We start from the raw sequence: 12186 nt of genomic DNA on the forward strand, positions 1-12186 counted from the left end.
GATAAAGTCACTTTACAAAGTTCAAAGGGCCAGCAGTTGCTTATAATGATGCATTCCACAGTGTTTAAAAGATTTGAAGCATAGAGATGTCATGGAACCTAAAACAAGGTTTGTCCAAAAGAAAGGTATTCTTTTCCACCTTCCTGGTGTGCAGAAGGGGCACATTAATGAGCATTCCAGTGTTTCCAGATTTATTCAAGTTGATAACCCCTGGATGTGCATTTCTGATAAACAACCCAAGAAAAATACATATTAAAGCACCGGGGAAAAGATTAGGTGGGAGAGAAATGGTTTTTAAAAATATATATATTTTTTAATATTTTGTTTTTCTTTCTTTCTTTATTTGATAGAGGAAGGGGGGGAGAGAGAGAGAGAGAAGAGAGAGACAGTGTATGGGCATGCCAGGGCTTCTTGACACTGCAAACAAACTCCAAACACATGTGCCACGTTTTTTTTTTTTTTGTTTTTTTTTTTTACATGTGCCAGTTTGTGCATCTGGCTTTCCTTGGGTCCTGGGAAATTGAACCCTGGCTACAGGCTTTACAAGCAAGTACCTGTAACTGATGAGCCATCTCCCCATCCCCAACAAACAGTTTTTTAAAGATAATTTTCCTTGGAGTGTACAACAACTAAAATGTTAACTAAAGGTTACCTCTGAGCAGCAAAGTTATGCGTGATTTTAGTTGTCTTCTTTGTGATATTTTCTACAGAGTACACATATTACTTTTGTAATAAAAGAAGAACTATGCAAGCATACTGTTATTATAAGGGCTCTTAGCATGCTAAAATTAGAATTATTGAAATCTAAAGCCAAGAAAGCCCTGTGTGTAGTGATCAGGAGCTCAGCATGAGGAGGCGGTGCCAGTTACATGAGCAGGCTGGGTAGCGGCCATGGAAACTGAAGCCCACGCTGGAGCCTTTCCAGAGGGGAATGAATAGAAGGCTAAAACAGGGGCTTGGGGAGTCAGTTAGATCCAGCTATTTCTGCATGAAGGAATATGAACAGAGTTGTTAGCTCTTCTGATTGTCCAAAAGGACCCATGAATAGGTGGCAGGCTGCTCTGCCCTCTCCGGCTGATTGCTGTTTAAGCCTGCTTCCTTCTCTGTGTGGAAGCCTCTTCTCAGCTCTTAGCAGACCTAAGTAGAAAGGGGTTACTTAGCTTCTCTCACCTGGGGCCCAGCAATGTCTGGAACCCCTGATCCTCATAATCCTTACCCTCGGGAAATATTAATAACTTAATTCCTCAGTTTGCTCTTGCTCCACTGTGAGGCCTTTACAGTGAGATACACAAGACAGAGAAGTCCACTTGAAGCAGAGTGTCACAGACCATAAAGTTACCAGTGAAAGGCTTCAGTCTCACCCCTGTGAAGAAGTGCTAGAAGGATCTCCAGCCATGGGAGACGTGACAGCAGAGGAGGTAGAGAAGTTCTTGGACTCAAATATTGGTTTTGCCAAACAATACTACAACCTCCACTATCGGGCTAAGGTCATCTCAGACCTTCTTGGGGCCAAGGAGGCAGCTGTAGATTTTAGCCACTACCACTCAGTGAACAGTGTGGAGGAGAGTGAAATCATTTTTGATCTCCTGCGGGACTTCCAGGAGAACTTACAGGCTGAGAAGAGTACCTTCAACGTCATGAAGAAGCTGTGTTTCCTCCTGCGGGCCGAACACATGAGTCTGTTCATGTACAGGACCCGCAATGGCATCGCAGAGCTTGCCACCCGGCTCTTCAATGTCCACAAAGATGCTGTCCTGGAGGACTGTTTGGTGATGCCCGACTCAGAGATCGTCTTCCCTCTGGACATGGGCGTCGTGGGCCACGTCGCACATTCGAAAAAGATCGCCAATGTCCCCAACACAGAAGAGGTACTCTCATTCCCATAAGAGTGAGACACAATGGCACTATTCCTGCAGTTCTGGGATTCAACTGGGCTGGGGGCGGGGGGTTGCTGGCCACCAAAACCAGGTTAATGATAACATGGCTCCTCTATTTTTATTTTATTTTATCTCTTAAGTTCCCCAAGTTTCAGTACTTAATTTTTTTTTAGTAGGAACCTTTTTTTTTTTTTTTGCATATGCATAGCATGTGTGGTGTGTAGTGTGTGTGTGTGTGTGTTTGTGTGTGTGATTTCTCACTGATTCTGGTGCTTGCTGTTCTCAAGCCCCTCACTATTCTCCCATCTCTGTTCCCCACCAGACTGGGGTTACAGGAGCACATGGCCATGCCCAACTATTTTTTTAAATTAATTAATTAATTTATTTATTTGAGAGTGACAGACACAGACAGAAAGACAGATAGAGGGAGAGAGAATGGGAGCGACAGGGCTTCCAGCCTCTACAGACGAACTCCAGATGCGTGCACCCCCTTGTGCATCTGGCTAACGTGGGACCTGGGGAACCGAGCCTCGAACCGGGGTCCTTAGGCTCCACAGGCAAGCGCTTAATCGCTAGGCCATCTCTCCAGCCCCCATGCCCAACTATTAATGGAGGTTCTGGATATTAGAATTCTAGTGGTCTCAAAAGCTCCTTTAAGAAGGTCCTCATGCTAGTGAAGGAAGCACACTCAACCCTTGAACCTCTTTACATTTATTTTTATTTTATTAATTTATTTAGTTGAGGGAGGGAGGAAGATGCAGATAAAGAAAGAGAGGGACATGCAAACTCCAGGTCCATGTGCCATCTTGTGCATCTGGCTTATGTGGGTTCTGGGGAATTGAACCTGGGTCCTTAGGTTTTGCAGGAAAGCTCCTTAACCACTAAGCAATCTCTCCAGCCCCTCTTTATTTTTTTCAATGTTTTGTTTATTTATTTGAGAGAGAGAGATAGAGAGAGAGAATATGAGAATGGATGTGCCAGAGCCTCTAGCCACTGCAAATGAACTCCAGACACATGTGCCACCTTGTCTATCTGGCTTTATGTAGGTACTGGGGAAATGAACCTTGGTCCTTTGGCTTTGTCTGTAAGTCCTTAACTGCTAAGCTATCTCTCCAGCCCCTCTTTACTTCTTATTAGTGTATATTGATTATACATAATAATGGGTTTTACTTGACATTTTCATACATAATGTTTTTGATCAGATTCTCACCCATTACTCCTTTTTGTTCCCCTTCCACTCTAAATGATCCTTTACCTGTTTCCAGCTAGACCCCCCTCTATTTTCTTTTCTTTTTTAAAAAAACTTAAAGTATTGATAACTTCCATAATTATAGACAATAAACCATGATAATTCCCTCCCTCTCACTATCCCCTTCACAACTCCACTCTCCATCATATCCCCTCCCCCTCTCAATCAGTCTCATTTTTTAATGTTTTTGTTTATTTTTATTTATTTACTTGAGAGAGACAGGCAGACAGAGAGAAAAAGAGGCAAAGAGAGAGAGAGAATGGGTGCAACAGGGCCTCCAGCCATTGCAAATGAACTCCAGATGCATTAGCCAACTTGTGCATCTGGTTTACGTGGTTACTGTGGAATCGAGCCTCAGACCGGGGTCCTTAGGCTTCACAGGCAAGCACTTAACCACTATACCATCTTTCCAACCCTATTCTCATTTATTTTGATGTCATCATCTTTTCTTCCTGTTCTACTAGGTAGTGCCATGCATTGGGAGGTCATGGATAACCAGGCCATTATGTGTCTGGAAGAGTGCATTATAAGGAGTCCTATCCTTCCTTTGACTTGTATATTCTTCCCACCACCTCTTCTTCAAAAGACCCTGAGCCTTGGAGGGTATGATAGAGATGTTTCAGTGCTGAGCACTCTTCTATCACATCTTCTCAAAACTGTGGTGCCCATCCCAGAGGTCATCACCATCTGAAAAGAAGCGTCTCTAACCAAAAGTGACAGCAGCATTAATATATGCATATGAACATTAAGAAACGTGCTTAGCAGGCAGTTTGGTGAGCATAACATAATGCATTTAGCCAGAAAACAGCAGATATTACACCCCTAGGGCTCATGGCTTGCTCTGTCATAGGTTTTTAGTTTCAGGCATATATTCCCTCTCATGAAGTGGGCCTCCAGAACAATTAGAGAGCAGTTGGTTTACCCCATGACAGACATGCCACTATTGCACCTGTTGGTTCATTTGGCCTGGCTGTCCCAACTTAAGGCTTGCAGTGTCTACTGCTACTTATCTTCACTGTTGACTTCTCTCTCTCTCTCCCTCCCATGGAACTGCATGCAGTGTAGATTTTTCCAGCTTTCTGTCAGCTGGTCTACAGGGAGGAGGTTTTCAACTTAGCTCCCACATGATTTCTCAGTGATATTGCAGCCCAAGCATGTGCAGTCTTCAGCAATAGGGTCTTACCATCTATTCCTGGTGGTAAACCAAGAGCCTTGGCAATGGCCTATACTTTTTTTTCTAGGGACCTTCTTGGACTTTCTTGGACCTTCATGGCACTGAAAATTTTCTAGTAATAATCTATGGGCTTCTGGATATACCATTGTCCAAAAAAGTAGGTTTCCATATGACTTACTCATACCTCCTTAGATTTTGATTAACCTTCCCTCTATCTTTCCTTCACTCAGTCTCTTCCCCTGACCTCACTTAGGTCTTTCCACCCTGAGTAATCTGTTTTTCTACTTACAGATATACAATATCATCCCTTTAAATCCTCCCATCTCCTCCCTCCCTTAAAGCCCCCTTTCCAGGTTACTGGCCTCTGCTACGGAGTTTTATTCTGACTCATATACAAAGTCCAAACATTTGTATCTAGGATTCACATATGAGAGAAAACATGTGGCACTTGTCATTCTGGGTCTGGGTTACCTCACTAAGTATAAATCTTTCCAGGTCCATCTGTTCCCCTGAAATTTTCATAATTTCATTTTTCTTTATGGATGAATTGAACTCCATTGTATAAATGTAACACTACATCATTAACCATTCATCAGTTGAGGGACATCTAGGCTGGTTCCGCTTCCTAGCTATTGTGAGTAGAGCGGCAATAAACATGGATGTGCAAGTATCTCTAAGGTAGTATGAAAAGCCCTTAGGATATATGCCAAGGAGTGGTATAGCTGGGTCATTTGGTAAATCTATTTTTAGCTGTCTCAGGAGCCTCCACACTGATTTCCACAATAGCTGGACCAGATTAAATTCCCATCAACGGTGAAGAAGGGTTCCTCTTTTTCTGCATCATCAGCAGCATCTATTGTCATTTGATTTCTTGATAATAGCCATTCTGACTGGAGTGAGATGGACTCTCCAAGTAGTTTTAATTTGCATTTCCCCGATGGCTAAGGATGTAGAACATTTTTAGATATTTATATGCTATCTGTATTTCTTCTTTTGAGAACTCTCTATTTAGTTCCATAGCTCATTCTTTAAAATTTAATTCGTTATTGACAACTTCCATATGGACAATAAACCATGGTAATTCCCTTCCTCCCTCCACTTTCCCCTTTGAAATTCCACTCTCTATCATATAAGTACTGCACACTAACCGATTGCACCACTGGAGCTCTGGCCTCTCCACTGTCTATCATACCCCTTCCCCCTCTCAATCAGTCTCTCTTTTATTTTGATGTCATCATCTTTTCCTCCTATTATGATGGTCTTGGGCAGGTAGTGTCAGGCACTGAGAGGTCATGGATATCTAAGCCATTTTGTGTCTGGAGGAGAATGTTGTAGGGAGCCCTACCCTTCCTTTGAATATTACATTCTTTCTGCCACCTCTTGTGCAATAGACCCTGAACTTTAGAAGGTGTGATAGAGATATTTCAGTGCTGAGCATTCCTCTATCACTTCTTCGCAGCACCATGGTACCTTCTTAGTTATCCTAAGGTCACCACCATCTGAAAAGAAAAGCTTCTCTAACCAAAAGTGAGCGTACCATTAATATATGGGTGTGAACATTAAGAGAAATGCTGGATTGGTGAGCATAGTATATACATTTAGCCAGGTACCAGCAGAAATTACAACCCTGGGGCTCATGACTACCCCTGTCATTGGTTTTTAGTATCAGGCATATATTCCCTCCCCCTGGAGCAGGCCTCCAGTCTTATTAGAGAGTGATTGGTTTCCACATAACAGACATGATGGCACTATTGCATCCATTGGCTCATTTGGCCTGGCTGGCCAAATTTAAGGCTTGCAGTGTCCACTGTTGAGTATCTCTACTGGTGGCTTTTCTCTCTCCTCCATAGACCTCTTTTTTTTTTTTTTAATTGGGCCGTTTGATTTCTTTCTTTTCTTTTTCTTTTTCTTTTCTTTTCTTTTTTTTGAGGTAGGGTCTCACTGTAACCCAGGCTGACCTGGAATTCACTATGTAGTCTCAGGGTGGCCTTGAACTCACAGTGATCCTCCTACCTCTTCTTCCAAAGTGCTGGGATTAAAGGCATGCACCACCATGCCTGGCTGGTTTCTTAGTATTTAGGTTTTTGAGTTCTTTGTTTGTCCTGGATATTAATCCTCTGTCAGATGTATAGCTGGCAAAGATTTTCTCCCATTCTGTAGGTTGTCTCTTTGCTCTATTCACAGTGTCCTTTACTGTACAAAAGCTTTTTTAATTTCATGAGGTGCCAGTGGTTGAGTAGCAGTTTTATTTCCTGAGTCACTGGGGTTATATTCAGAAAGTCATTGCCTATGCCAATATGTTGAAGGGTTTCCTCTACTTTTTGCTCTAACAGTTTAGAGCTTTGAGTGTGATATTGAGGTCTTTGATCCATTTGGGCTTAATTCTTATGCATGGAGAGAGATAAGGATCTATTTTCATCCTTCTACATATAGATACTAGTTTTCCTAGCACCATTTGTTGAAGAGGCTGTCTTTTCTCCAATGAGTATTTTTGACATTTTTGTTGAATATCAGGTGGCTGTAGCTGCTTGGACTTACATCTGTGTCCTCTATTCTGTTCCATTGATCTATGTGTTGTTTCTGTGCCAGTACCATGCCATGCTGTTGTTAGTACTATGGCTCTGTAATATAGGTTAAAATCAGGTATGGTGATACCATCAACCTTATTTTTGTTGCTCAAAATTCTTTGGTCCAGTTGATGTTTTTTGTGCTTCCAAATGAATTTTAGGGTTGTTTTTTCTATTTCTGCTAAGAATGCCATTGGAATTTTGATGGTATTTGCATTAAATGTGTAGATTGCTTTTGGTATGATTGAAATTTTCACAATATTGATCCTTCCAATCCAAGAACATGGTATGCTTTTCCATTTCCTAGTGTCTGCTGCAACTACTGTCTTGAATGTTTTAAAGTTTTCATTGTAGAGATCCTTCACTTCCTTGGTTAGGTTTATTCCAAGGTACTTTATTTTTTTCAGGCAATTTTGAATGGTTTCCTCCTCAGCATGCTTTTGGCTAGTATATGGGAAACCTACTCATTTATTTTGTTTGTTTGTTTGTTTTGGTTTTTTCGAGGTAGGGTCTCACTCTGGTCCAGGCTGACCTGGAATTAACTCTGTAGCCTCAGGTACTCATTTATTTTGTATCCTATTGTTGCTAAAGGTGTTTATCAGTTCTAACAGTTTGATGGTAGAGTCTTTAGGATACTTTATGTATAGAATCATATCATTTGCAAATAATGATAATTTGATCTCTCCTTTTCAAATTGTATCCCTTTTATGTGTGTCTCTTGCCTTATTTCTGTAGCTAAGACTTCCAGTACTATACTAAATAAAAGTGGTGAGAATGGACACCCTTGTCTTGTTCCTGATTTTAGTGGAAAAATTTCAAGTTTTTTAGATTTCTATTAATTTCTGTCCTAATCTTTATTATTTCTTAGTATCTACTGATTTTTTGTTTGCCTTATTCTTCTTTTTCCAAGGTGGACCATTAAGTTGTTTACTTGCAACCTTTCTAATTTCTTAGTAGAAGTATTTAAAGGTATACATTTCCCTCTTAGGACTGTCCTTATTGTGTCCCAAAGTTTTGGTATTTTGTGTTCTCATTAACATCTGATTCTATGAATTTTTTGATTTCCTTAAAAAAAAACCATTCATCATTTAGTACTGGAATGTTTAGTTTCCATGATTCTGTGTATGCTCTGCAGCTTTTCTTGCTGTTTATTTGTAGTTTAATGCCATTGTGATCAGATAGAGTGCAAGGAATTATTTCTATTTTCCTGTATTTGCTAAGGTTTGCGTTATGTCCTAATATGTGGTATGTTTTAGAGACTGTCCCATGTGCTGTTGAAAGGTATGTTGTATTCTGGAGCATTTGGGTGAAATGTCCTATAGATATCTGTTAGGTTCATTTGTTCCATGACTTCATTTAGTCCAGAAGCATCTCTGTTTATTTTTCACAGACATGATCTGTCAACTGATGAGATTGGGGTATTAAAGTCACCCACTACAACTGTGTTTGGTGTTATCTGTGACCTTAGTTCTTTTCTTTAAAGTTTTTGTTTATTTTTATTTATTTTATTTATTTATTTATTTATTTATTGAGAGAGAGAGAGAGATAGGGAGAGAATGGGAGCGTCAGGGCTTCCAGCCACTGCAAAGGAACTCTAGATGCATGCGCCACCTTGTACATCTGGCTAATGTGGGTACTAGGGAATTGAGCCTCAAACTGGGGTTCTTAGCTTCACAGGCAAGCCCTTGCCCACTAAGCCATCTATGCAGCCCCTGACCTTAGTTCTAGTAGTATTTGTTTGATGAAATTGGAAGCCCCGATGTTAGGTGCATATATGTTTAGGACTGTAATGTCCTCCTGTTGGAGTGTACCCTTAATCAATATAAAGTTACCCTATTTTTCCTCACTAATGTTGGACTGAAGTCTACCCTGTCAGACATTAGGATAGCAACGCCTGCTTGTTTTCTAGGCCCATTTGCTTTCAGTACCATTTTCCAGCCTTTCACCCTAAGGTAGTGCTTGTCTTTATGAAAAGGTGGGTTTCTTGGAGGCCACAAATAGAAGGCTCCTGCTTTTTAACCCAGTCTGCAAACATGTGTCTTTTGGTTGGGGCATTGAGTTACTACTGAAAGTTGTGTATTTATTCTTGCCATTCTTCTTGTTTTGTAGTTCATCCTGTTTGTCCTTTAATCTCTTTTATTAACTAGTATTTGACTATTGTTGCAGTCTGGTTCGCATTGCTGGTAGAAATCACTCAACCGAGCACAGTTTCTGGGAAAAAGAGGTTTATTTTGGCTTACAGGCTTGAGGGGAAGCTCCACGATGGCAGGGGAAAACGATGGCATGAGCAGAGGGTGGACATCACCCCCTGGTCAACATAAGGTGGACCATAGCAACAGGTGAGTGTGTCAAACACTGGCAAGGGGAAACTGTCTATAACACCCATAAGCCCACCCCCAACAATACACCATGTCCAGTAGGGGTTAATTCCCAAATCTCCATCAGCTGGGGATCTAGCATTCAGAACACCTAAGTTTATGGGGGACACCTGAATCAAACCTCCACAAGTATGTTTTTTCTTTTTTTCTTTTTTCGTGGTTCCTTATGTGTGTGCTTTCTTTCTCTTCCACATGAAGATCCTTCCAAGTATTTTCTGTAGAGCTTGTTTAGTGATCATATATTCCTTTGGCCCATTTTTGTTGTGGAATGTCCTTATTTCTCTGTCTATTTGGATGGATAGCTTTGCAGGATAAAGTAACCTTGTTTGACAGCTATTATCTTTCAGAACTTGGAATACATCACTCCAAGCCCTTCTGGCTTTTAAAGTTTGTATTGTGATCCTGATGGGCTTGCCTTTGTATGTGACTAGATTTTTTTCTGTTTTCAATATATTTTCTTTGTTTTGTTGTTTAATCATAATATGACAGGGAGAGATTCTTTCCTGATTTTGTTCATTTGGTGTTCTAAAGGCTTCCTGCATCTGCACTGGCATCACTTTCCCTATTTGGAGGGAAGTTTTCTTCTATGATTTTGTTGAAAATACCTGCTATACCTTTGGAGTGAATTTCTTTTCCTTTTATTAAGCCCTGAATTCTTATGTTTGATTCTCATTTATGTCTTTCTCTTTGTTAGCCTGTATTAGATCTACCACCTGGTCTTCTACTTTAGATATTCTGTCCTCTCCTTGATCTATTCTACTGGTGAGACATTCTGCAGAGTTTTCTATTTGATTTACTCTGTTTTTCATTTCTTCTTCTCCTCCTCCTCTTCCTCTTCCTCCTCCTTCTTATTTTGTCAGGGTTTTACTCTAGCTCAGACTGACCTGGAATTCCCTGTGTAGTCTCAGAGTGGCCTCAAACTCATGGCTATCTTCCTACCTCTGCCTCCCAAATGCTAGGATTAGAAGTGTGCACCACCATGCCTGGCTCTGTTTTTTATTTCTAATATTTCTGATTGGTATTTTTTCATTATTTCTATTTCTTTACTCATGTCTTTCATTAACCTCTTTATTTCATTAAGTTGGTTTCCTGTGTTCTTTTTCAGAAGCTTCTTTTCTTCTTTGATTCCTTTGATTTCTTCTTTAATTTATTTGATTATAGATATAATCATTTTTTAAAAATCCTTCTCAGGCAGTTCATCTAAAATAGTCTCACTTCAGGTCATTTCTGATGGATTTATATTTTTGGCAGGATTGTATTGTCTTTGATTTTTTTGTGTTTCTTATATTATAATGTACAGATTTTTGCATCTTGAGTTAATTTGATGCTTGGGTTTTGTAATTACCTGCAGGCTCTTAGCTGTGTAAATCTAACTTTATATATCTTCAGTGTAGTAGTTTAAGGTGCCAAGTGTAGCTCTTACACTGCAAGGAAACAGCAGGAATGATCATATGTATTGTTTGCCTGCTATTCAAGTGTCCTAGTAGACTGGGTGGAGCAATTTATTGGCAAATTCTAATATTAAACTGAGCAATATACACACACATTCAATTCAAACCACAGAGTATTTATGCAGTAGTGGGGATTAAAACAAACAGATAATCTAATAAAGTCAAAGTCCCTAAGGGTGTGTGTTGCCCCAAACCCTTAATCCTGTCAACTGGAGGTTAAGATTTCTGGTCTGAAATGTATGACAAAATGTGTGACAGATCAGCTGGAACCGACTCATACCCAGCTCCCCATGACAGAAGAAAAAGACAAAGGCTCTATGAATCAGGAAACATCAAAGGCAACAATAGTTAACCCCCAAATATAGCTTATTTGAGATTGGCAAAGCCAACCAAGAATATATAACACATAACCTGACCTGGCCTGGAAAAAGATTAGCACTTCCAATGCAGGCCTATGTACCTGTGTTTGTATAAGTAGGCTTTGTTACCTTTTGGGATGGTTTCCAATCTCACCAATACTGTGTACCCACCTCGATCCCTCTCTATTGCACTGTGGATCTGGTGTTCTGATCATCTGTGCTCAATGCCCTGTGGCTGGGGGTGAATGAGTTGCCCTGACAGTTGGGGATGGGAGGCTGTGCAAGGTGCCTGGAGTTGTACTGGAGCTGCTCAGCTGGTCCCTCTGTGTTTTCCCTCAGCTCCTGCTCAGCTGGTCCCTGCTGTCTTCCCCTTCAGGTTTCTTGACTTTGCAAGGAGGCTGCTGTGAGTGGAAAATCCCTCCACCTGGTTTCTGCTCCTGTAGCTCTGTGCTGGGCAGGCAGTGGGCGTGGACTGGGGCACCTTGGTAAGATTCTGGCTGGTTTCCTCTTTTCTGGAAGATCTTAGTCTCTCCTGCTTCTCTGCTGTGGTTGATGATAACTTCTACATCTTCACTTTTCAGTAGAAGAGTGCATTTTGTTCTTTTTCTGCTTATTTCCCTGTCGATACTGCTTTGGCATGGCTATACTATACCACCACCTTACTGGAAAGTTGATGATTCCTTTTCTTTTCTTTTTTGTTTTCTGGAGGCAGGGTCTCACTCTAGCCCAGGCCGATCTGGAACTCACTCTATAGTCCCAGGTAGGCCTCAAACTCACAGTGATCCTCCTACCTCTGCCTTCAGAGTGCTGGGACTAAGATGTGCACCACCACTTCTGGTTTCCTTTCTATTTTCATCTGTTTTCTTTCATCTAAAAATTTGTATATTTATTTACTTGAGAAAGAGAGAGAATGGGCATGCTAGTGCCTCCAGCCACTGTAAATGAACTTCAGAACTTCAGATACATGCACCACCTTGTGCATCTGGCTTACTGGGTCCTGAGAAATTGAACTGAGGTCCTTTGGCTTTTCAGACCAGCACCTTAACTACTAAGCCATCTCTCCAGCCCTCTTTTCTTTTCTTTTTTTAAAAAATATTTATTTATTTATTTGAGAAAGAAAGGGAGGGAGGG

At 40.9% G+C, this 12186-nt stretch overlaps 1 protein-coding gene across 1 annotated transcript in view; it reads left to right on the top strand.

Annotated features, from left to right (window-relative positions):
• The first annotated feature begins 1108 nt into the window (after positions 1-1108).
• Pde6a (phosphodiesterase 6A) overlaps positions 1109-12186 on the top strand; it is a 114345-nt gene continuing 103267 nt past the window's right edge. The window contains exon 1 of the mRNA XM_004664767.2: positions 1109-1868. Within this exon, the coding sequence (XP_004664824.1) occupies positions 1395-1868 (474 nt within the window). The 5' untranslated portion in view covers positions 1109-1394. The remainder of the gene's footprint in view (positions 1869-12186) is intronic.

The sequence above is a fragment of the Jaculus jaculus genome, chromosome 13 (genome assembly GCF_020740685.1).
Source record: "Jaculus jaculus isolate mJacJac1 chromosome 13, mJacJac1.mat.Y.cur, whole genome shotgun sequence".
Taxonomy (NCBI): Eukaryota; Metazoa; Chordata; class Mammalia; order Rodentia; family Dipodidae; genus Jaculus; species Jaculus jaculus.